Source organism: Salmo salar, chromosome 19 (assembly GCF_965601325.2).
Source record: "Salmo salar chromosome 19, fSalSal1, whole genome shotgun sequence".
Lineage (NCBI taxonomy): Eukaryota > Metazoa > Chordata > Actinopteri > Salmoniformes > Salmonidae > Salmo > Salmo salar.
This window is the reverse complement of record NC_138309.1, coordinates 79165139-79192095: the sequence shown is the minus strand read 5'-3', so window position 1 is coordinate 79192095 and position 26957 is coordinate 79165139. Positions and strand designations below refer to the sequence as shown.

At 43.6% G+C, this 26957-nt stretch overlaps 1 protein-coding gene across 13 annotated transcripts in view; it reads left to right on the top strand.

Annotated features, from left to right (window-relative positions):
- Positions 1–26957, top strand: part of LOC106579657 (receptor-type tyrosine-protein phosphatase mu) — a 283633-nt gene that overhangs the window by 229942 nt on the left and 26734 nt on the right. For 7 of the 13 annotated variants that reach the window (XM_082965986.1, XM_014159783.2, XM_082965987.1 and 4 more), the window contains 6 exons: positions 1876–1947; positions 2512–2538; positions 6441–6640; positions 13582–13669; positions 14797–14873; positions 19815–19851. In XM_082965986.1, coding sequence (XP_082822112.1) covers positions 1876–1947; positions 2512–2538; positions 6441–6640; positions 13582–13669; positions 14797–14873; positions 19815–19851 — 501 coding nt within the window. The remainder of the gene's footprint in view (positions 1–1875; positions 1948–2511; positions 2539–6440; positions 6641–13581; positions 13670–14796; positions 14874–19814; positions 19852–26957) is intronic. The other 6 variants (XM_014159785.2, XM_014159791.2, XM_045702731.2 and 3 more) reach the window with 2 other exon arrangements.

The following is a 26957-nucleotide window of genomic DNA, read 5'->3' as shown; positions in this document are numbered from 1 at the left end:
TGAGCTGAACCCAGCCAAACCAAGCTGTACCAAGCTGGCCTGGTTACACATTCACAATAGTCACTGGAACCGTAGGGGAAAGGACAATGTGAAAAGAAAAACATTTTTGGTTTAGGTGGGCACAGTAGTGTTAAAAGGCTATATATAGGAACATAGATTAACACTGGTACATTAGAGCAATTTCTTCAAATTCTAAACAAATTCTGTTTTATCAATGATCAAGTCATGTGAAAGGCTCTTGCAAAACCCTCGATACCCAAGCATGTTAGAAATGTCTTCAGTTTTGTTTACTTATTAGGCAGCTCGACTAGAATTTGCCGATACAGCATCTAAATAAGGACTTATCGTCTCAGATCTCCCTTAATTTTCCAAAGCTGTCAATGCTTTAATCTTTGTTTTTGATCCTGTGCCTATTTCAAACCCTTCTTACCTCTTACTAGCCTTTTATTTCCTTCTATGGGTATCCCATGTTGACACATGAGTGGGGGAGAGGGGTAGATCAACTTTTTTTAAATTGGATTCATTTAGAAGATGCTCTTATCCAGAGCGATTTACATGATTGATTAGGGTTAAGTGCCTTGCACAAGAGCACATCGATAGATTTTTCACCTAGTTGGTTTGGGGATTCGAAACAGAGAGCTTTCTGTTACTGGCCCAACGCTCTTAACCGCTAGGCTACCTGCCGCCCTATATCTTCCCCATCTGTCATGCTTCCACCCCCTCTGGCCTTCCTCCTCACCCCAGGGACAGCTGACCCTGGCTGAGGTACAATCCCCTAATTTCCCCCCATCAACGGTGGTCCCCAGGCCCAAACATTAGTTAGCCCCTATTGCTCGGCAAGCTGGGTCAGAGGCTCTCATCATCTGATTTCCCTCTTGTACCCCCCCCACTTCCAAATGCCCCTATCCCTCACAACTATATGACATTAAGACATCCCTTCATTATGAGGATCTTAAGAATCATATTCTCTATATTTCTTAGACCTTCTTGTATCTCTGTTAGTGGAGAGTAAATAAGCTACAACCCTGAAGTTTGTCTTTCAACTCTGAAGGCTAGGAGGTGCCAGGGTCACAAGGCATTTTTTCTCTCTCCCCTTACCGCCACACACGCCTCATCTGTCTGTCAAAAGAATAAAGGGGACATGAGCGAGAACACGACCGTGAACGAGTCTTGGATCGTTTGGCGCTCGTTTAATATTGCAAGAGGGGAATGCCATTTCTGCCTGACAGGGCTGGCTGACGTGTCGCCGGGCAGATTGGAGTGACCTGGGAAACGTTGGGGATAAATAAATAAACATGCTCTCATTGGACGACAGAGCCATTCAGCCGTGACCTTATCCCGCTGTCTATCGCTATATCCTTGACTACAGCAGGGTCACTGTAGGCAACTTATGTCAGCTGCCTGATGGCGACCCACAAACACGGCGACTATCACTCAGTGTACTGTGCTGCCTTAATCAACGAACCGGCTGAACTTTATTGATTTGGCTGAATATGTTGTATGAACACAGCCCGTTGTTGTTACTTACTCAAAAATACAGTCATTAAAAAGCATTAGCGTATTTGTATCCATATGCATAGCCAGAACAGTAAATAGTGAAATGTCTTCGTTTCTTGACATTATTCCACTTGTTAAATTGACTCTGTCAGGGGACATGCAAAAGCTACAAGCCTTTCCTAATGGCTTCAGGAAGGGAAGTGAACACACACTTCCTCGATTCTGTTTTTTTATTTGAGCCAACATTTTACTCAGACAGATCTCAGTCTGGAAGGCAAATTGTTTGATTCCTACAGATCGTCTAGAAATATACTATTAATTCTTCCACTGAAGTTTATTGACCATTGTGTTACTACCTGCTCTCTCTCTTGCTAAAAGCTGCCTCTCCCTTGTCATTCACCATGAAGACTAACTCAATCAGCACGTCCGTACCCACATCCTACTACCCAGGTAAACTACCTCACCTTTTAACTCTTAACTCCTTCTGCTTCTACTACTGTCTAAAACTGCTGGTGACCTCTTATGACCCCTTGAACTTTGACCTCCTTAACGAATGGGCAATCCCAATCTAGGTGCCTGTGCCTTTGTTCGATAAACGATTTGCTTGATCTAATGGTGGCCTGCCAAAACAATGTAATGATGCCTGTTCTCTTTTTGCCTGCAGTTTTAATTGCTCTATAGCGGTTGCACTTCAGCATACTATTTGGGACAACCATTTTGAGCCATATTGGTCGATTTGATTTGAATTGATCTGTATGTATATTCTATTCGATGGATAATGTTGGACATGATCTACATTTAACTGATTTATAATCTCTAATGATGTTAAAAAGGAACTATTGATGCTGTTCTTCCATTGGGGGTTTTCTTTGTCTCTTGATGATAACAAACTGTAACTGCTCTGCTATAATATTGCTGTCTTACCTGGAGTGGGGAGTGCGTCACCTTATTCACTGCTATATTGTCTTTTCTTTGTTAACACCCTACTCTGCACTGGTTTTGGGTTGTGGGCAGATCCCTTTGTGCCAACCGCTATCTTGGGTGAGAAAACATTCTTAATTTTTTTCCCTACAATACATTCCTTATGCTTATAGACCAACTGAAACGGACTACTCCAGAATAGACTAGGTGCTGTGCATTTGAGGGAAGCAGAGAGAGAGAGAGAGAGTGAGGGAGAGCGAGAGAGAGAGTCAGAGAGATGGAGATAGTGATTTGGATTGGTTTGTTTCCTGATAATGGCTTCCACACATCCATACCTGCCTGCTTTTCTTTCTTTGTCAGACCAGAAGGTTTTGTTTCTTTCTAATCAAGCTGAGGTTGGCTAATTCACTCCATCCCATCCGCATTCCGTGTCGCGCGTGTGACGTCACGTATGTCTATGACCTCTCATATGCATGGACAGACAATGTGGACTGGATGAGGGGGAGTGGCACAGCAAACCGCAAAAAAAGAATATCCATACAAACAGACAAAGTAGTTCCCATCGCCATAGCAACAAATATGTAAAGTAGCAAACACTGGAGAGCTCCAGGGCAAAGTTAAGGAATGACACGCTTGTGTCATTTTGTCAATGTAACTATTGCTTAACCTACCCGAATAAACTCCTTCAGTACAACTGTCAGTTTCAACCCCTTTCATATATAGAAAAGTTTCAATATCTTTGTCTTGGTAGGAAGACTTGTGCAGCCAGGTACAATAGACAACATACAGTGCATTTGGAAAGTATTCAGACCCCTTGACTTTTTCCACATTTTATTACTTTACGCCTTATTCTAAAATGGATTAAATGAATGTTTTTCTGCATCAATCTACACACAATAACCCATAATGACAAAGCAAAAACAGGTTTTTAGAAAATGTTGCTAATTTATAAAAAATGTAAAACAGAAGTACCTTATTTACATAATTATTCAGACCCTTCGCTATGAAACTCTAAATTGAGCTCAGGTGCATTCTGTTTCCATTGATCAACCTTGAGATGTTTCTACAACTTGATTGGAGTCCACCTGTGGTAAATTCAGTTGATTGGACATGATTTGGATAGGCACACATCTGTCTATATAAGAGCAAAAATCAAGCCATGAGGTCGAAGGAATTGTCCGTAGAGCTCCGAGACAGGATTGTGTCGAGGCACTGATCTGGGGAAGGGTACCAAAACATTTATGCAGCTTTAAAGGTCCCCAAGAACACAGTGGCCTCCATCATTCTTAAATGGAAGAAGTTTGGAACCACCAAGACTCTTCCAAGAGCTGTCCGCCCGGCCGAACTGAGCAATCGGAGGAGAAAGGGCCTTGGTCAGGGAGATGACCAAGAACCCGATGGTCACTCTGTCAGAGCTCCAGAGTTCCTCTGTGGAGATGGGAGAACCTTCCAGAAGGACAACCATCTCTGCAGTACTCCACCAATCAGGCCTTTATGGTAGAGTGGCCAGACGGAAGCCACTCCTCAGTAAAATGTACATGACAGCCCGCTTGGAGTTTGTCAAAAGGCACCTAAAGACTCTGACTATGAGAAACAAGATTCTCAGGTCTGATGAAACCAAGATTGAACTCTTTGGCCTGAATGCCTAGAGTCACGTCTGGATAAAACCTTGCACCATCCCTACGGTGACGCATGGTGGTGGCAGCATCAGCGGCGGGGACTGGGAGACTAGTCAGGATCGAGGGAAAGATTAAAGGTGCCAAGTACAGAGAGATCCTTGATGAAAACCTGCTCCAGAGCTCTCTGGACCTCAGTCTGGGGTGAAGGTTCTCCTTCCATCAGGACAACAACGCTAAGCACACAGCCAAGACAACGCAGGAGTGGCTTTGGGACAAGTCTCTGAATGTCCCTGAGTGGCCCAGCCAGAGCCCAGACTTGGAACCCGATCGAACATCTCTGGAGAGACCTGAAAATAGCTGTGCAGCAACGCTCCCCATCAAACCTGACAGAGCTTGAGAGGATCTGCAGATTAGAATGGGAGAAACTTCCCGAATACAGGTGTGCCATGCTTATAGCTTCATACCCAAGAAGACTCTAGGCTGTAATCGCTGCCAAAGGTGCTTCAGCAAAGTACTGAGTAAAGGGTCTAAATACTTATGTAAAGGTGATATTTCAGATGTATATAAAAAAGTGTTGGAAAAATGTCTAAACCTGTCTTTGCTTTGTTATTATGAGGTATTGTGTGTAGATTGATGAGGGAAAAACCCAATTGAATCAATTTTAGAATAAGGGTGTAATGTAACAAAATGTGCAAAAAGTGAAGGGGCCTGAATACTTTCCCAATTCACTTTACGAACACCAGATGTAGACATGTGACAGACACATATCAATATACCAGATAATGTACACACTTTAGGCTAGTAGAGATACAGAACACAACAGTGTCTCAAGGAAGAATGGCGTTAGTGATTTCCTAGATGTTTCCTCGGACAAGGGCCCAGTGTTCACTTTCACCGTTTACAGCACCACAGAGGGTTAGCTGGCGGTTCCACTTGTTTTCTAGAGAGGTTTTCAAACGTTATCTGGACTCGTTTTTTACTAGTTAAACTGTTTTGGCAAATGTCAAATTAATATTTTATTCATTCAGAAAACAAAACGTCTTTATCATGTCTTTGTCAGCATTGATTACATTTGAAATGGTCAATTCTAAGTGATTCCAACCAAATTAACACAACCCTAACTAAAGCGTCGCAGACCTAGCTTTCTGTGAGGTGTCCAATTGACCTGAGTAGTTGGTTAGGACTGGACTCCCGGAAAGGCAAAAACATGTTGGTGCCTAGAAACAGCTAGAGAAAATTAAAACTGTGCAGGTGCTCATGCCTAAACTTTATATTGTTGCTTATACCCTGTTTCCTTTCTCTTCTTTTCTTCTTCACATTTAACCTGTTATGTCCTCTAATAAAGTGCCCATTAATGGTAAGTTGCCAGTCTGCCCTGTTTTCTCTGGGGTGAGGAGGTGTGTGTGTGTGTGTGTGTGTGTGCGTGCGTCATGCTATTGAAAGGAGCTTGCCTTCCTTTGGGGCCTGCTCTCTCATCTTGTGTTGCTACGCATGCATTTGTGTTAGGGCATCTCACGCCCCCCCTTCCCCCTGTGAAGCCATTACCTAGCATGGGGATTTGACTCCACCCGTGGACAGTGTTGCCTCATGCATATGTGGACTATATGACGTCCCACCCACACTCCACAACCCCTACCCCCACTTTGTTTAAACGGGGGTCTCACGCCTCTGCCACTTTTTAATTTTTTTTACGGTTTCCCATAAGACATAGTCACCGAACAGAGTACCCACTTCATTTGATCGTGCACCCACGTCATCCATCCACCGCCACCATTCCATCATTTGTGCAACTTCATTTTGCCATTGGTCGATTTTGTGGATAGAAAATTTGTATTAAGAAGTTAGCCACAAGCTAGCGCTATGAGAAGTTAGCCACAAGCTAGCGCTATGAGAAGTTAGCCACAAGCTAGCGCTATGAGAAGTTAGCCACAAGCTAGCGCTATGAGAAGTTAGCCACAAGCTAGCGCTATGAGAAGTTAGCCACAAGCTAGCGCTATGAGAAGTTAGCCACAAGCTAGCGCTATGAGAAGTTAGCCACAAGCTAGCTCTATGAAAAGTGAGGGTTATTCTAGCGGCAATAGAAATAAAGCTCTTTCCCCTCATCGTATAATGTAAATAGATTTATTTTGCACCATGTTATCTGTTAAGATACGAGCTCCCTTATTTTGTGTTCACAACGTTTCAAAACACTGTAATAACTAGTTGAGCACAACGTAGTTTATAAGTAACTCCTGTTCATTTCATGTTTTCTCATTGAATAACTATACTATGACCCTGTGTTCATCCATTATAATGTCAAGAGTGTTTCCTATTCTATGTCCGTACGGGGTTGTGGGGCACTCCAGTCCTGACCAGTGTACATGTATTTGTGCGTGACCTCGTTCCTTCTCTTTGGGTTTCTAGATGAGAACCACACCATGACCAGTGACACCAGTAGTCTGGTCCAGTCCCACAGCCACTCCTATAAGAAGAAGAGGGAGGTGGCAGATGTGCCCCCCTACCAGACGGGTCAGCTCCACCCGGCCATCCGCGTGGCAGACCTGCTCCAGCACATTACCCAGATGAAGTGTGCCGAGGGGTACGGCTTCAAGGAGGAGTACGAGGTGAGAGCCTCAACTGCCTGCCAAATGTAGGGTCTCGCCCTCCTCAATCACATGGCAAATCCTCACATATCAAAATGCCCCCTCATATCAAAATGCCCCCTCATATCAAAATGCCCCCTCATATCAAAATGCCCCCACCAATGTCCTCACATATCACTTCCCCAGTCTGTCTGTGTTTGTGTTTGACTCCCTTACTCTAAAGCAAACCAAGCACAGGCGTCCCTGGTTGTCTTTCTTTCTATTGTTGTCCTCTTTCTTGCTATATTGCTTGCGTTCTTTCTTGTTTATTTGCAGCATACTCTTTTTCTTTTGTTTAGATTCATTGTTTGTTAGATGATTTTGTCACTTTTTGTCTCTGCAAATGAACTTCTCACTAGCTATTATTGCACAAAAATGCACCAGTTTTATGTCTACACACTCCTTCCGTTCCAATGTTTGTCACCACTTTAATTCCTCTCGCTTAGTGTTTGGGCTCCTGCAGTTTGTTGACTGCACGCCACACTGCTTAGACCTTACTGCCCCGTTGATGGCATCCACTTGGCTACCTAACAATGCTGAACAACCGTCCTGGTGAAAAAATGTGCCTTCTAAATCTTAAAAATCCTACAGCACATGCATACACTAATGGGGGATTTCCGAGGCTGAGACTGTGTTAATGGCTCAGACCATTGCGAGTTGCCAGCTCTGCCTAGAGTCTGTATATGTGAATTATATGGGAACAGCGCTTTTCTCCAGAAGCTGATGAAAAAGCTAACGACTGTCACAGCAGTGCCTTATTTACTCGCCCTCACGTGTGTGTGTGTGTGTGTGTGTGTGTGTGTGTGTGTGTGTGTGTGTGTGTGTGTGTGTGTGTGTGTGTGTGTGTGTGTGTGTGTGTGTACATACTGTATACACAAGCTACCCCTCTCACCTTCCAACCCATTACAAGGGAGTTTCTACCTTTTCTACGGAGGGTATTTGCCAGTGGTGTAAAAATACTTTAAAGTACCACTTAAGTCGTTTTTGCGGGTATCTGTACTTTATTTTACTGTTTATATTTTTGACTACTTTTACTTCACTAGATTCCTAATGACAATTTAATTTTTTTTATTTCACCTTTATTTAACCAGGTAGGCAAGTTGAGAACAAATTCTCATTTACAATTGCCACCTGGCCAAGATAAAGCAAAGCAGTTCGACACATACAACAACACAGAGTTACACATGGAGTAAAACAAACATACAGTCAATAATACAGTAGAAAAATACGTCTATATACAATGTGAGCAAATTAGGTGAGATAAGGGAGGTAAAGGCAAAAAAGGCCATGGTGGCAAAGTTAATACAATATAGCAAGTAAAAGACTGGAATGGTAGATTTGCAGTGGAAGAAAGTGCAAAGTAGAAATAGAAATAATGGGGTGCAAAGGAGCAAATAAATAAATACAATAGGGGAAGCGGTAGTTGTTTAGGCTAAATTATAGATGGACAATATATTGACAATAATGTACTTTCATTTTCCCTGATCCCCAAAAGAACTCGTTAGATTTTGAATGCTTAGCAGGACTGGAAAATGGTGCAATTCATGCACTTATCAAGGGAACATCCCTGGTCATCCCTACTGCCTCTGATCTGGCGGACTCACTAAACTCACATGCTACGTTTGTAAATGATGTGTGCCTCATTTAAAACAAAATACAATTAGACATATACTCAAGTAGTATTTTACTGGGTGACTTTCACTTTTACTTGATTCATTTTCTATTAAGGTATCTTTACTTTAGGTACAATTAGGTACTTTTTCCACCACTGGTATTTACCTGAAATGAACTATCCACCATCCCCCTCCCATCTTATACTTTATTTTGCTATACCCACTACTTACACATTAAACAACACTGGAATCAGATCAATAATTCAATCTCCCATGCCCCGGGCTGGCCCTGTGGTTTGGGACTTCCCTGAGGGCTCAATTCATTATGGATATAGATTGATGATTTTTAGGGCTTAGGTAGGCTGCTAGTGCAATAATACAGTATTGCCAGTCATAGAAATACAGAGTGCAGAATAATTGACGCCCCCCTCCTTCCTTCCATCTGAAAGTGCTTCTCTTCACTGTTTTTCTATTATTTTCTACCTTTCTATTTGTAATGCCGCTACAAGTTAGAGATGGCGAATCATTGTATTGTCTTTTTTTCCCCGTTTCGTTCCCTGTTTTCTGCTACCACTGTCTCTTCTCATGTTCTCTCTAAACACAACGAGCCGAGCACTAAACTGATCAATTCTAATCTCTCCCCCGATTCCATGCTTCTTGTTATTCCATAACGTTATCTATGGAAAAGATAAACGAGGTAAGCAAGTCCCCTTTTTGGTTTGATTGTAAACAATGTTTTTAGATTGTAGCTTTGTCGAAGTATTACAGAAACCCTAGATGCAGCTATCTCACAACCTATAGCTCCTGATATTGATTATAATTCTTTACCTGCTGTTGGTTGTCTGTGTCCAAAAACATGCATTTAACAAACCACAAAATACGACAACAAAAAATATATCTGATGAGATTTAATCCCCTGGTCAATGAGAATCAAAGAACGGTGAAATGAGTGACGTTTAGTTGACACTACAGTACAGAGCAGAGGTCCTTTCTAATGGAAGTGTTTGTAGACAAAACACACACCGCGTTCATCCCAGACACAGTAAATGATTCTCCTGTAGTTCAGGCCTGTCTCTGCTTCAAAGGAAAAAAACATATTTGATTTGTGTTGATGATAATGCAGTCAGACGCCATTTGAATTCTTAAGTCATGAAAGACTTGCTCTCCTGGTATGATAACTTACATCCAAAAAATAACCAACAAGAAAAACTGTCAGAATATGATCATTCTTACCCTGAACAAAAATATAAATGCAACATGCAACAATTTCAAAGAGTTAACAGTTCATATGATGAAATCAGTCAATTGAAGTGAATGCATTAGGCCCTAATCTATGGATTTCACATGACTGGGAATACAGACATGCATCTGTTGGTCACGGATACCTTAAAAATGGCACGACAATGGGCCTCAGGATCTCGTCACGGTATCTCTGTTCATTCAAATTGCCATTGATAAAGTGCAATTGTGTTCATTGTCCGTAGCTTATACCTGCCCATACCATAACCCCAAAGCCAACATGGGGCACTCTGTTCACAAAGTTGACTTCAGCAAACCACTCGCCCACACGACACCATACACGCTGTCTGCCATCTGCCCGGTACAGTTGAAACTGGGATTCATCCATGAAGAGCACACTTCTCCAGCGTGTCAGTGGCCATCGAAGGTGAGCAAGCATTTGCCCACTGAAGATGGTTACGATGCCGAACTGCAGTCAGGTCTAGACCTTGGTGAGGACGACGAGCACGCAGATGAGCTTCCCTGAGAAGGTTTCTGTCAGTTTGTGCAGAAATTCTTTGGTTGTACAAACACAGTTTCATCAGCTTTCCGGGTGGCTGGTAGACGATCCTGCAAGTAAAGAAACCGGATGTGGAGGTCCTGGGCTGGCGTGGTTACACGTGGTCTGCGGTTGTGAGGCTGGTTGGACGTACTGCCAAATTCTCTAAAACTACATTGGAGGTGGCTTATGGTAGAGAAATTAACATTACATTCTCTGGCAACAGCTCTGATGGACATTCCTGCAGTCAACTGCACGCTGCCTCAAAACATGAGACATCTGTGGCGTTGTGTGACGAAACTGCACATTTTAGAGTGGCCTTTTATTGTCCCCAGCACAAGGTGCACCTGTGTAATGACCATGCTGTTTAATCAGCTTCTTGATATGCCACACTTGTCAGGTGGATGGATTATCTTGGCAAAGGAGAAATGCTGACTAACAGGGATGTAAACAAATTTGTGCACAACATTTTTGAGAAATAAGCTTTTTGTGCGAATGGAACATTTCTGGGATCTTTTATTTCACCTCATGAAACATGGGACCAACACTTTACATGTTGCGTTTTATATTTGTGTTCAGTATAGTTGAAACCAATTGACTCCTTGAGATCAACTTACGTTGTATCTACATCATCCATTAATATACTGCTTTTACTGTGACCTTGACTCATGAATAGTCTTTACTATTCCTGCTTCATATCCACCTCCCTAACCACTACACCATCTTACTCTGAAACACTTTCCAATGTTAAAAATACATCATCATAACACTTGTTTCTCTCTCCTCAGATTGGCTTCATTCGAGCAACATCTTCCAAGCATTATGTTCATTTCTGAAATGTGCCTTTGTGTTTATGCCAGATTGCGCTGCCTACTGGTCAACTCTTGAGAAAGCATTGTGTGGGGTAAAAATGCAGAGGAGCTGTTTTGCAGCTGAAGCTTTGTCTAAGCACCCACCACGTCTGGTGCCTCTGAAGAGAGTTTTCAGTCTCTGTAGTCAGTAGTGTCAAGGGTGAAATCACAATGGTGTTCGGAATCAGAAGGGGTTGGTGTCATACCTGAGTGAGAGACAGAACACCAGTACCCAGCCATTCAGAAGCTGCTGTGAGCCGAAGGAACAATGGCTTTACTTGTTTGTTTTGGATAAGATTTTGGGTAAGAGAGCACCTTTGTTTGGATTCGGTCTCGTGAGAGCCGACCATAGATCTCATCTCAGTAGCTCTACTTCCATGAAAATCATCTGTTTAAGGCTTTGACAATGTTTGTGGGGGGAAAAGTATGCAGGGCTTTGAATTCATTACTGGCTTTCCACCATCCACCAATCACGTTAAGGATTACTGGCGGGTGGTGGGAAAACCTGGCCAATGGTAGATTAGTATGATAGTGCCAAGGGGGATAGATGGAGCCTGGAGCTACCTCCTAGCCATTTGACTTGTAATTCCCCCACAGCTTGCTGCTATGGATATTAATAATTCAATATTATGTTTTATATTTTGCTAGACCTTTTTTCATTAGTATCCAACTTTTGGGTGATTTAATAGGCTCAGAAAAGCATGTTGCAAACTCTAACATGTCTTAAATAAAATGTTGTATTACCCAATTTTGTATTTTCCCTCGAGCCGCACATTCCGTAGAAGTCTTGCAAACCCAAGAGACATTGTTGCCAAATCTATTATTTCTCAAAGCTGGCAGTCAAATATTACACCTGAACTAGAACAAATGATGAAGTACAACAATGAATAGTTGAACACCTGCCAGTGTTGGTGCACTTCACATCACATAATATATTTTTGTGTTATCTATCTCTTCCCAAACTATTTAGACAAATTACAGATTTTTTTATAGTAATTTTTTTCTCATTGACACCACTCACCTCTGGAGGGAGGGAAAGGGAGAGAGAGAGTTTCTCTCTATCAATCCTCTCCTCCCCAGGTTCCCTCGCTCGCCAGGGCAGCTCCTTGTCACGTCTTGCACATGAAAAGATAGCTCTCTTGAAAGACACACGGCAGCAATGAATAACAAACCAGCACCGCTTTCAAACTCTAAACCTAGAGAGGGAGATGGAGGGAGGAGACTAAGCATCTGCAGTATTGTCAACATGTGTTAAAATGTGTTTAATGCCTCTTTACTGCAGCCAGTTCTGAGACATTCGGAGAGAGAGAAAGTGATCTGCATTAAACTACGGCCTTCTCTTCAGTGTCCCTTGCGGTTAACAAGGCCTGTAAGGGAATGTTTTTCCAACATCCAACCGTGCTTGGTAAAGGTCAGGTGATAAGGCTGGTATTTTAAGCTCATCTCAAAGTGACGTCACAATGTGTACTCAAAGGATTGTTTGCATATTAATGCCGGAGACCCTCGACACCAAAGACATCTTCAAAAAAATACAAACTTTATTCCCTCCTTTCTGATTACTCCTTCATCCACATTTAGTCAAATGGCTGAGTGAGCTCATTGATGACTGTTAATAAATGCCATGTTTTCACACCTTAGGCATCCCAGTCACCACCTTTCAGAAAATACCAAAAGTTCACCATCATTTGATTTGGAGTGGTGGTGCCTTTTCCCTCATTGCGTATGCCGTGGGGTGGGAGGGGGCAGTGTGAAGAGGCTCCTCGTCATGGGGACTGAGCTGTTGCCATTATCCACTCAGAGGACTGATCAAGGCTTCTTGTTCTCGGAACGAGTTCCGTGTCATATCATTGAGGGGAAGAAGCGTGTGGGGGGGGGGGGGATTTACAGGTTAAAATAAGTTCCACTGCAATCAAATCTAATCTCAATTGATCAATTGTCTGATGGGACTAAGAGAGAGAGAGAGGTATTGGAAAGAGCGTGGGATGGGTACGGCTAAATAACAGTACATCATTATAATCCATTTATACATCACTGACACTCTTTGGAGAAGTGATTTTGGGGGGAAGTGGAGGAGACATTAACTTACAGGGGGAAAGCAGTAGCCCTTAGCCTGGGTAAAGAACCAATCAGCAACAGCACCATTCCAGCAATGACATTTATTTTCAGAATTAGTCCTAATTGGGTGTTCCCAAGATCAGAATTCCCAAAAACTCATAATATTAATAAATCACGAGGTGCTGTGCTCGAGCAGAGTTTTTTGATCATCTGTGTGTGTGTGTGTGTGTGTGTGTGTGTGTGTGTGTGTGTTCTATTTAGTCTTCTGGTATGTTTCGGGGACTAGTCTTTCAGAGGAGTATGTGGGTAGTTTGTAAAGGTGGACTGGTGTTCTACCTCGGTGAGGTTAGGGAGATTCTGATTGGCTTCAGTGGTGGCCTAATGGGCACCTTCTCTGGCATCGCTCCCAGAAGGCCGTTCTCCTGCCTCCTCTCATCTTTAATAAGGATGGGGATATATCTCTGTTTTGACTGGAAAGGATCCACGGCTGAGCTGTGCTGTCCATTTAAAGAGCTGACCTCCTAACCCTTTGGACCTTTCATGTCCTCCTGTTTAACATTTTCTCTCTCTGTACCCCCCTCTCTCTCTCTCTTCTGTTTCTCTCTCTTTCGTTCCTTCCCTCCACAGAGCTTCTTTGAAGGACAGTCTGCACCATGGGACTCTGCCAAGAAAGACGAGAACAGGATGAAGAACCGATATGGAAACATCATTGCATGTGGGTACAAACAATTCTTTTTTTTGTCTTGTCAGTCAAATCCCTCACAGTTAGATATGAATTCTCAGTGTGGGCCTATTTGTGAACATTATTGTGAAAAATGTCAAGGCTGTATTTGTCCTTTTAGAGCAGCGTATAGTTTGGAACATATGAAATGGTTCTACTGAATGTTAACTATGAGAACTGCGATCATTCTCTTCCTGAAAATGTCATCTTTAAGCTGTGATTGTCACGACAACTGACATCTTATCAGACATATACACACAGGCAGTACTAATTGCCTTTGCAATTATGAAAATGAGCCGTGACTTGGGAACAATTTCAGTTCTGGGCTTGAGACATTGCCGAGGGTGTCACACACACACACACACCACCCTCACAGCTATACCAGTCCCCCAACGAGGAGACCGCCCCTGTCATTTCCACGGCAATAAGATTCCGGACACTTCCTGTCTCTGCAAATGAGCAACCGACCAATCACAGTTCTCCACCCGGCGCGGCGGCCAATTAGCTACGGGGCATGTTGGATGGACTGACAGTTTTCTGCCGGCTGTAATAATTAAAGTGAATAAATCATTCAGAGTGAGTTAGCGTCTCCTCTGTGAAATGGGAGAGAAAAAGAGAACAGAGGAGATCTCTCCTATTAGTCAAATTGAATTATTTTGACTAATGGATAGACACTTGTTTCATAACAGCTCTGTCGTGGTGATTTTGATTAAGTAGAGGCACACTTCACTATGGTTGATTTACCAAAGCTTATTCTCGGCAACTATCTGGTGATTTGGACTCTTTCACTGGGTCCAGATCAGTTTTGGGAGAAGATCAGTTTAAAGAAGAACTGAAACTGAACATTGCTAGCGTAGTTCACTTACACACCACCGTTGACTTGTACCCTAATGAATAGGGACTTCAACTTATTAAACCAGGAAAAGGCTTCCTTCTATAGGGCATATGTCAGAGAAAAACACAGTGACCTGGTAGTTGTACCGGCAGGAGTTGATGACCTTAAACTTCATAGTCCCTATCCTCCACAGGGATGGCCTACCAGTGTTTTCCTCTCCGTCTCGTTCATATGACTAATGGGGCCCTTGTTTCTCTCTCTCTCTGCCTGTCCTGTCTTCCTCCAGATGATCACTCCCGTGTCCGGCTGCAGGCTATCGAGGGAGAGCAGAGCTCTGACTACATTAATGCAAATTACGTGGATGTAAGTACAACACCAGCCAGGGTTAGACAGAAAGGTCAGCCAGCATGTGTGTGCGCATAGCTCTCAGAAGGAATGAGGCACAGATCTGGGGAAGGGTGCCAAAAAATGTCTGCAGCATTGAAGTTCCTCAAGAACACAGTGGCCTCCATCATTCATAATTGTAAGAAGTTTGGAACCACCAAGACTCTTCCTAGAGCTGGCCGCCCTGCCAAACTGAGTAATCGGGGAAGAAGGGCCTTAGTCAGGAAGGTGACCAAGAACCCAATGGTCACTCTGACAGAGCTCCAGAGTTCCTCTGTGGAGGTGGGAGAACCTTCCAGAAGGACAACTGTCTCTGCAGCACTCCACCAATTAGACCTTTATTGTTGAGTGGCCAGATGGAAGCCACTCTCAGTAAAAGGCGTGACAGCCCGCTTGGAGTTTGCCAAAAGGCACCTAAAAGACTCAGACCATGAGAAACAAGATTCTCTGGTCTGATGAAACCAAGATTGAACTCTTTGGCCTGAATGTTAATCGTCACGTCTGGAGGAATGCTGCACCATCCCTACGGTGACGCATGTTGGTGGCAGCATCATGCTGTGGGGATGTTTTTCAGCAGCAGGGACTGGGAGACTAGTCAGGATCGAGGGAAAGATGAACGGAGCAAAGTACAGAGAGATCCTTGATGAAAACCTGCTCCAGAGCACTCAGGGCCTCAGACTGGGGTGAAGGTTCACCTTCCAACACGACAATGACCCTAAGCACACAGCAAAGACAACACAGGAATGGCTTTGGGACAAGTCTCTGAATGTCTTTGGGTGGCCCAGCCAGAGCCCGGACTTGAACCCGATCTAACATCTCTGGAGAGACCTGAAAATAGCTGTGTAGCAACGCTCCCCATCTAACCTGACAGAGCTTGAGAGGATCTGCAGAGAATAATTGGAAAAACTCCCCAAATACATGTGAGCCAAGCTTGTAACTCCATACCCAAGAAGACTCAAGGCTGTAATCACTGCCAAAGTTTCTTCAAGAAAGTACTGATTACAGGATTTGATTTCTTATGTAAAGGTGATATTTCAAATGTATATAAAATAATGTTGCTAAAGATTCCAAAAACCTGGCCTTCCGAGTGGTGCAGTGGTCTAAGTCACTGCATTGCAGTGCTAGCTGTGCCACTAGAGATTCTAGGTTCGAGTCCAGGCTCTGTCGCAGCCGGCCATGACTGTGAGACCCATGGGGCGGCGCACAATTTGCCCAGCGTCGTCCGGGTTAGGGAGGGTTTGGCCAGCAAGGATGTCCTTTTCCCATCGCGCACTAGCGACTCCTGTGGCGGGCCGGGTACAGTGCCCACTGACATGGTCGCTAGGTGCACGGTGTTTTCTCCGAGACATTGGTGTGGCTGGCTTCCGGGTTGGATGTGCATTGTGTCAAGAAGCAGTGCGGCTTGGTTGGGTTGTGTTTCGGAGGACGCATGGCTCTCGACCTTCGCCTCTCCCGAGTCCGTACGGGAGTTGCAGCGATAAGACAAGACTGTAACTACCAATTGGATACCACAAAATTGGGTAGAAAAAAGGGGTAAAAAAAAAAAGTTTACAAAAACCTGTTTTTGCTTTGTCATTATGGGGTATTGTGTGTAGATTGATGCGGGGGAAAAAAAACAATTTAATACATTTTAGAATAAGGTTATAATGTAACAAAATGTGGAAAAAGTCAAGAGGCCGAACACTTTCTGATTGCGCTGTATGTCCAGTCTGTAGAATTAGAATACTTGGTCCAACTCTACGGTCTGCACACAGTCACGTCCAGCACGTAGTATTGTTGATTTGCTAAAAGCCCACCGCTTGTTTACCCTCCTGGCTATCACTGTTGACAGAGTACATTTTATTTTCCTCCAGTCAACCAGCTGGCACGGTGAAAGCCACGCCAACCAACCACCCCATGCATACTTATCATCTCCCTCCCCCTCTACCTCCTCGCCTCCCCCTCTACCTCCTCCTCTACCTCCTTGCCTCCCCCTCTACATCCTCGCCTCCCCCTCTACATCCTCGCCTCCCCCCACCTCCTCGCCTCCCCCCCACCTCCTCGCCTCCGCCTCTACCTCCGCCTCTACCTCCTCGCCTCCCCCTCCACCTCCTCGCCTCCCCCTCTACCTCCTCGCCTCCCCCTCTACCTCCTCGCCTCCCACTCTACCTCCTCGCCTCCCACTCTACCTCCTCGCCTCCCACTCTACCTCCTAGCTTCCTCCACACCTCCCCCTCTACCTCCTAGCTTCCTCCATGCCTCCCCCTCTACCTCCTTGCTTCCTCCTCACCTCCCCCTCTACATCCTCGCCTCCCCCTCTACCTCCTCGCCTCCCCCTCTACCTCCTAGCTTCCTCCATGCCTCCCCCTCTACCTCCTTGCTTCCTCCTCGCCTCCCCCTCTACCCCCTTGCTTCCTCCTCCCCTCCCCCTCTACCTCCTTGCCTCCCCCTCTACATCCTCACCTCCTCCACGCCTCCCCCTCTACCTCCTCGCCTCCCCCTCTACCTCCTCGCCTCCCCCTCTACCTCCTTGCCTCCCCCTCTACCTCCTCGCCTCCCCCTCTACCTCCACTCTGAGCTTTGCCTTCATTTGTCATTAGCCATTAGCAACATTAAGGTTAGCTCCCTCCTCTTCAAAGGTAAATGAGTGTAAATTTGCAGTGCAGGTGCTCGGAGATCGATAAAGAGATAATTATGAAAGCAGCGGCTCTCATTGTCAATAGAGGACTATCTAAGTGTTAGAGCGGAAACATCTTAGTCCTCGCTGTCTTGCTTTGGTACCGCCTGTTCTTATAGTTCTCCATAACCAGAAGTTATCCAGAGCCAGGCGGGGCGGTGTGATTACAAGGACATTATGTAGAGTGACATCTGTTACGTTGTTGCTACGTTGTTGTTACGTCTGTTAAGATGTTGTCCCTAGAAACTTAATGGACATTTTGCATTTGAAATAAGGATTTGTCATCCCACCAAATCAATTTCCTAAGAATCAGTCTTACAGTACTCATTAGAACATAGCAGAAATAAATTCTGGGTGTTTGTGTGTCCAGTTGCGTGTGTCTGTGTCCAGTCGCGTGTGTCTGTGTCCAGTCGCGTGTGTCTGTGTCCAGTCGCGTGTGTCTGTGTCCAGTCGCGTGCGTCTGTGTCCAGTCGCGTGCGTCTGTGTCCAGTCGCGTGCGTCTGTGTCCAGTCGCGTGCGTCTGTGTCTAGTCGCGTGCGTCTGTGTCCAGTCGCGTGTGTCTGTGTCCAGTCGTGTGTGTGTTGTGTTGAATTAGCATTCTGCAGTTCATCTAGCCGCTCTGCAGGTTAGCTGATGAAGCTACTTACAGCCTGACCCCCAAGGGACTCGTGGTGAATTACCCATCAGGACCCCTATCAGAACATCGCCCTGAAGATTTGTATATGTACTGTTAACCACCTCCCTCCACTGAACCTCTCCTCTCCCTGCAGACTCTGTCTGGCTTGCTGCTCCCTCCCAAGTGTTTCTGTAGCCTGGTTCAAGATCTGTTTGTGCTGTCTTGCATGACGACGACCATAGAAGTTGGCTAATTAGTACAGATCTGGGGCCAGGCTAGGATTTGTGTGTGGCGCAGTCAGTCAGTGAACTGTGCAGCACTTTAGTGAGTGCTGCTTGTCTCCCAGGCACAGACTCAACAGATCCCAATGAAGTCGAATTTCAGAAGAAAGTCTAAACGTTTCTTCCACCATGATGATCACACAGAACACGTGACCAGTCAATGAACCCTTCTCCTAATAGCCTCTCGCTAACTAACTCTATAGTCGATTTTCCTCACCATGTGTGCTCCCACGGTGAGAATTCATCGATAGTGTGTAGAGCAAGAGGATAAACAACTCTTATGGTGGACAAGATATAAAGAAATCATTTAAACAGTACACTCAGCAACCAGTGCCCATAGGGACAGAGCCCAGAGAGGCAGAGAGCCCGTCAGAGCCCAGAGAGGCAGAAAGCCCATCAGAGCCCGTCAGAGCCCAGAGAGGCAGAGAGCCCGTCAGAGCCCAGAGAGGCAGAGAGCCCGTCAGAGCCCAGAGAGGCAGAGAGCCCGTCAGAGCCCGTCAGAGCCCAGAGAGCCCGTCAGAGCCCGTCAGAGCCCAGAGAGCCCGTCAGAGCCCGTCAGAGCCCAGAGAGCCCGTCCGAGCTCAGAGAGCCCAGAGAGACAGAGAGCCCAGCCTATCATAGCCCAGCCTATCAGAGTAGAGGGATTCAGTTTTCCTGTTTGATTCAGTCCTTTTATATTCCACGTTGAGAAAGTTAATTACAGTTGATGTAAATGAAATATGGCAGTGTTAAGAGCTGGACCAGATGAAGACAATGGCTCACACTTTGTGGTGTGTGGGAACGGCTCTTTACGCTTATGTTTAGCTTCCCACTTTGTACGGTAGGCCTTGCTAGAATACAAGATGCTCAACAAATGAAATTTGAAGGGATTCGAGTAATCCCTAGGAGATTGAGCGTATTACGAAGATAAATCACACAATATGCATTGGAACAATAGTACAACCGTGTGTGTGTTGGATGTTAATTTGACCACTATTGTCACAACAAAATAATCCTGCAGCAACACAGGATTTTAATGTTTAGTCCATAATGTTGCTTGATCGATGGTTAGACTATTAGCTGGCCAAAAAAATGAGGCTACATGAAAAGTGCAATACTGTTAATATAACTGCGTGTTAGTGTGGGTTTTAAGTTAGTTTATGTAAATCATGATCCTTATTTACATGTGTGTTCACTAACGTTATAGTGGCTGGAATCCGAATCAACCTTTTCTTTCTAATTGGCTTGAATTATTTAGTCAGACTGCTGCTTTTTTCACTGCAGCAGGTTTTGCTTTTTGACCCAAGTAAACAAATATGCCCATTATCCTGCATTCCTTGTGTGCTTAAAGTTTGTTTCTCTCTCTCGCTCTGTCTTTCGGATTTCAGGGCTACCACAGACCAAATCATTACATCTCTACCCAAGGTAAGAACAGCAACACACCATAGACATTCTCTTGTCTGAATGTTTTCAGTATTGTTGTCAGATCTGCAACTCTTCCGTCTGCTGTTCAGACTGACGGCCTCATCGGAACTGTCAGCACGGATATATAGGAGATGTGTAAAAAGCTGTGGGACTCCCCTCTCTTTATCCAACCTCCTCTCCCCCTTCCAAGCCGTGTTATGTAGCATCTTAGAACAATTCATCAGCCGTGTGAGCAGGAGGGGTGGAGAGAGAACGAGGGATGAGAAAGGAAGAGGACAGTAATAAATAAATGGATTAGGCCATGTGTACTGGCGCATTTGTATGTGTGTGTGCGCATTCATGCACGTGCATGTCTATAGGTGTGTGTTTTATAACTGCGTTAATCCGGCAGGCAGATGCTGGCTGTGTGCAAGAGGACCGCTTTTCCAACAAGCCCCCTGGAGGGGCTCTCTGATTGATAGTTAATTGTTGTGCAGTTCTCGGAGGCCCTGTTTCCTCAGCCAGCCGCGCAAAGGTAATTCCATTCCATGCTCACTCCGAGTAAAGGCAGCCCATTGAGACATAATAGACTCTGCAGTCTGGTCTAGTTGGCCTGGGAGTTGCATAATGGCCTGCCCCGGCCACCCTCCTGGCCGCTCTGAACTCGACCAGCATCTAAAACGGCCCCCACTATGTCTTGGTAGTGTGACTCTGTGTACTACATTGTAGGCCATGGAGAAAGGCTAATTTAAATCAAATGTTTTTGTCACATGCTTCATAGACAACAGGTGTAGACTAACAGTGAAATGCTTTTCCAGCAATGCAGAGTTAAAGTTAAGATAAAAAATAAAATAGAAATGGTGACAGGAGGAATAAATACGCAGTGAATAACGAAAAAGAGTAAATATAGAGTAAAACAAATTGGCTATATACAGGGAGTAGAAATAACATGGCTGTATACAGGGAGAAGAAACATGGCTGTATACAGGGAGTAGAAAATAACATGGCTGTATACAGGGAGAATGAAACATGGCTGTATACAGGGAGCAGAAAATAACATGGCTGTATACAGGGAGCAGAAAATAACATGGCTGTATACAGGGAGAATGAAACATGGCTGTATACAGGGAGCAGAAAATAACATGGCTGTATACAGGGAGAAGAAAATAACATGGCTGTATACAGGGAGCAGAAAATAACATGGCTGTATACAGGGAGAATGAAACATGGCTGTATACAGGGAGAATGAAAATAACATGGCTGTATACAGGGAGAATGAAAATAACATGGCTGTATACAGGGAGCAGAAAATAACATGGCTGTATACAGGGAGCAGAAAATAACATGGCTGTATACAGGGAGAATGAAAATAACATGGCTGTATACAGGGAGAAGAAAATAACATGGCTGTATACAGGGAGCAGAAAATAACATGGCTGTATACAGGGAGCAGAAAACAACATGGCTGTATACAGGGAGAATGAAAATAACATGGCTGTATACAGGGAGAAGAAAATAACATGGCTGTATACAGGGAGCAGAAAATAACATGGCTGTATACAGGGAGAAGAAAATAACATGGCTGTATACAGGGAGAAGAAAATAACATGGCTGTATACAGGGAGCAGAAAATAACATGGCTGTATACAGGGAGAATGAAAATAACATGGCTGTATACAGGGAGAAGAAAATAACATGGCTGTATACAGGGAGAAGAAAATAACATGGCTGTATACAGGGAGAAGAAAATAACATGGCTGTATACAGGGAGCAGAAAATAACATGGCTGTATACAGGGAGCAGAAAATAACATGGCTGTATACAGGGAGCAGAAAATAACATGGCTGTATACAGGGAGAATGAAAATAACATGGCTGTATACAGGGAGAAGAAAATAACATGGCTGTATACAGGGAGAAGAAAATAACATGGCTGTATACAGGGAGCAGAAAATAACATGGCTGTATACAGGGAGCAGAAAATAACATGGCTGTATACAGAGAGCAGAAAATAACATGGCTGTATACAGGGAGCAGAAAATAACATGGCTGTATACAGGGAGCAGAAAATAACAAGGCTATATACAGGGAGCAGAAAATAACATGGCTGTATACAGGGAGAAGAAAATAACATGGCTGTATACAGGGAGAATGAAAATAACATGGCTGTATACATGGAGCAGAAAATAACATGGCTGTATACAGGGAGCAGAAAATAACATGGCTGTATACAGGGAGCAGAAAATAACATGTCTGTATACAGGGAGCAGAAAATAACATGGCTGTTGTCACGAACCAGCTCAAAGTTGGTAACAAAAAGGGAGACAACGTGGAGATAAGGAATAACAAAATATGTTTATTAACTAAAGTAAACTAAATACAATTAACAATGGTGTGTGTAGTCAGTAGTGTAAGGGAGTGGTTGCGTGCATAAATGTGATAATGAGGGGTGTTGAAAGGTGCCAACGCAAACAAACATAAAAATGCCACAACCAAAATCTATCAGTGTCTGCATGGAAAGAGTCTCCCCAATGAATGGGGAAGTGGTGCATTTATCCTGGGGGACACCCGAGCCCAGGTGTGTCCCATTTCGCTGACGACCCTCCAGGCTCCGCCCACCGACATCCTATTAAGGAAAACAAGGGCAAAGAGAAAGAATTTGGCAGACGGAGTGGGAGGGTCGTCACACTATATACAGGGAGCAGAAAATAACATGGCTGTATACAGGGAGAATGAAAATAACATGGCTGTATACAGGGAGTAGAAAATAACATGGCTATATACAGGGAGAAGAAAATAACATGGCTGTATACAGGAAGAAGAAAATAACACGGCTGTATACAGGGAGAATGAAAATAACATGGCTGTATACAGGGAGAATGAAAATAACATGGCTGTATACAGGGAGCAGAAAATAACATGGCTGTATACAGGGAGAATGAAAATAACATGGCTGTATACAGGGAGAAGAAAATAACATGGCTGTATACAGGGAGCAGAAAATAACATGGCTGTATACAGGGAGCAGAAAATAACATGGCTGTATACAGGGAGAATGAAAATAACATGGCTGTATACAGGGAGAAGAAAATAACATGGCTGTATACAGGGAGCAGAAAATAACATGGCTGTATACAGGGAGAATGAAAATAACATGGCTGTATACAGGGAGAAGAAAATAACATGGCTGTATACAGGGAGCAGAAAATAACATGGCTGTATACAGGGAGAATGAAAATAACATGGCTGTATACAGGGAGAAGAAAATAACATGGCTGTATACAGGGAGAATGAAAATAACATGGCTGTATACAGGGAGAATGAAAATAACATGGCTGTATACAGGGAGAATGAAAATAACATGGCTGTATACAGAGAGCAGAAAATAACATGGCTGTATACAGGGAGCAGAAAATAACATGGCTGTATACAGGGAGCAGAAAATAACATGGCTGTATACAGGGAGAATGAAAATAACATGGCTGTATACAGAGAGCAGAAAATAACATGGCTGTATACAGGGAGCAGAAAATAACATGGCTGTATACAGGGGGAATGAAAATAACATGTCTGTACTAGGAGAGGGTTGACCTCTATCCTATTTTATGAGACTATGCAATACTTACTGTACTTTGTCATTATATACATTGAATAGGAGAGAAATCATGGAACACACCGGCCTCAGACAGAATTGGCCTTTTTTTATATATATATATTAGTGTTTGCAACTTTAAAAGAGTTTCAAAGCGGGGAGCTAGAGCGGAAAAACAGTAACTAACTAAGCCGTTGTCCAGTTGAAAGGCTCATATGTGCTGCAGACTAATCGGACGCTTGTCAGTCACGGGCGTTCATACACTTTGTCCGAGCATGGTATCCCAAACAGCTGCATTTTCTCCATCCACCCCTTTTGGGCAGTTAGCCTTTTTAATACAATATAATTGATACAATACGTATCACCTTTATTACCAGATCAATATTCCAACACTTTTTCAAATGTTTTAAGTAGACACATACACATTAACTGTGCCCTCACACAACCCCTGTCTGCCTTGCACATTCCTCTTTCTATGGAAAAAAGGTGAGAAGAAGTAGCCCCGTCTCTCTTCCTCCTGAAGATCCTAGCAGTCTGTCTGTCTGTCTGTCTGTCTGTGTCTCTCAGTGTAACAAGATGAAACGCATTCCAGTCTCACGGACAGAGGCTCTCCTCTGACAGCCTGTCCTCTTGGGCTGTCTGTGGAGCTTTTGTTTAGCTTTTTCTCCTGCTTCCTTGTCCTATTCCCCCAGTGCACTATGGAAGAAGCTCTTCTCCACATCTAATTGCCTGACTTGACTTCACCCTCTGCTGCGCTAGGCCATTTACTGTATCTGAAAAATGATGTCACTTTTTCTTCTCCCAGACGACGACACCAGCCGCTCTGCTTCTCTTCTCCGCCGAGATTTTCCTTCGCCACACGCTGTTAACGCTGTGTCAACACAGATTACTGTTTTGGTTGGCAAGTGTCTTGCAAGTTCACAAAGTATCTGCATAAGGGGGGGAGGGAAGGGGAGAGTACTAGCATAGCGCTCTTAGATGGAAAGAGTTGGGAGATCAACCCTCCAGGAATACACCGAGCACTGGGCATTTATCATATCATCTGCATATCATCACTATCCCTGAGTGGATGAGGAATTGTAAGACAAATACTGTTCTGATTGAACCAGGGTTGATGTCAATTCTGAATTGAGTTGCGAATTTTGTGTTAAATTCCAATACATCATTTTTTTCTTATAATTTTTTTTTATTAGCCACACCCTACAGGAAGCATAATTTGTATTTAATTTGAATGAAAATAGGTAGAATTGAATTCAGTGAAATTCATTGAAATTCAAATGGATAATTTATTCCATCATTGTGCTCATCAAGTATGGTTACCAATACTACGTTTAACATGTTGAAAAGTTTCATTTTCAAAACTCAAGTCTTCTAAAACAATTTTTTCAATAAGTATAGCGGTCTTTTGTATTCTGTCTATAATAATTCCTAATTCACCTACAATTAAATATTAAACAGAAATGCATATCCAAGTGTGCGTTAGATCAAACACTCCAGAATGAAACCTCTTCTCATGACAAAAATACTAACAAATGACTATTTGACACTGAGTTATAATCAAGCTAAGACTTGAAATGGTATCTGTATTTCTTTAGTAGGAGGTGTCATATGCTTTTGGCAAAATATTTGTCAAAGGAATGAGACTCATATGTTTCATGTCTCTTTGAATTGGTTTGAAATTAATTCCAATTCAAATTGTGCTCCCTATGGGGTGTAGCCAATTCAAATGTCAGTTCATGGGTCGAATTGAATTACATTCAGAAATATCGAATTGAACCCAAACCTAGATTGAACTAAATCTGCCTTAAAGATAGTAAGTTTATAGTAAAGAAGCAAAAAAAAGGAGCCTAGGCTCGTGATGCTATCAGGAGGAGTAAAGGGGGGCAGAGGAGAACAGGGAGTGTATTGGCCTCACACACAAAGCTCTTGTTCCTAGGAGAGATGGTCATGAATACCAGGAGAGATGGTCATGAATACCAGGAGAGATGGTCATGAATACCAGGAGAACATGGGGCCTGGCATCGCTAATGAGAAAAGTGGCTTGCTCGCACTAGAGGCATCCGGCAATGTCACACCAGGAGGATTCTCGAGCGACACAAGTGTTTGGTAATACGGCTGTTTGTTTGAGCATGAATATGGAACGTCTGCAGTGAGCTGTGTGTGTGGTTTAGCTGTTGGACGCAGTTTGCCATGGCTGGAGGTACACGCGTCGCAGCTCTCGAGAACACACACACACACACACAGATTTGCAGGAGCTAATTAGCTCGTCAAAAGTCATTTTTTACATTTGCCAGTTAATTAAAAATAATGTTTATTTGAATTAATTAAATTAGTAATTCTTCCTTGCAGGATCCTTCATTGCTCGGCGCAATCTGAAACACGGCCCACATTAAAGTGTGTAGGAGTTAATTGAGAGTGTGTGCAGACTGCTTTCCCCCTACCTTGTCATTCAGCTTGTGTTGGCGTGTGTGTCTGTGTGTGCGGACTTAGAGCCAGGCATTAGTTGATTCCCCTGTCAACAGTGATCAGAATGCACAGGCACACAGCGCCTGTGTTCCGTTTTGATCAGGTTCAACTGGGAAAAACAAGGTGTTAATCAGCTGAACCTGTGTACTTTTCATGCTCAGAAAGCAAGCAAGCAAGCAAGCAAGCAAGCAATTGACAAATGTAAGGGATGTGATGAGCATTAAATCAGTACGACAATAACCTGGTCTAAGACGTGGGTGATGAGACAAACAAATGAGTTGTAGGTCTGACAACAATATTGACAATACTTGAGTGGAAAAAAACACTTGGATTGGTGTCATTGATATCATAGTGCCTTCAGAAAGTATTCACATCCCTTGACTTTTCCCACATTTTGATTTTACAGCCTGAATTTAAAATGGTTTCCATTGTGATGTTGTGTCACTGGCCTACACACAATACCCCATAATGTCAAAGTGGAATTATGTTTTTTTCGAAATTGTTAATAATGAATTAAAAATGAAAAGCTGAAATGTTGTTATGGCAAGCCTAAATAAGTTCAGGAGTAATAATGTGCATACGTTGCATGGACTGACTCTGTTTAACATGATTTTTGAATGACTACCTCATCTCTGTACCCCACACATACAATTATCTGTATGAATATCAAGCAGTGAATTTCAAACACAGATTCAACCACAAAGACCTTGGAGGTTTTCCAATGCCTCACAAAGAAGGGCACCCAAAGGTAGATTGGGTAAAAATAAAATAAAAATAAAAATCTTCCATTGAATATCCCTTTGAGCATGGTGAAGTTATTAATTACACTTTGGATGGTGTATCAATGGGACGGAAGGAAACCGCTCAGGGATTTCACCATGAGGCCAATGATGACTTTAAAACAGTTAGTTTAATTAGCTGTGATAGGAGAAAATTGAGGATGGATTAACATTGTAGTTACTCCACAATACTACCCTGAATGGCAGAGTGAAAATAAGGAAGCCTGTACAGAATAAAAAAAATCCAAAACATGCATCCTGTTTGCAATAAGGCACTAAAATATAACTGCA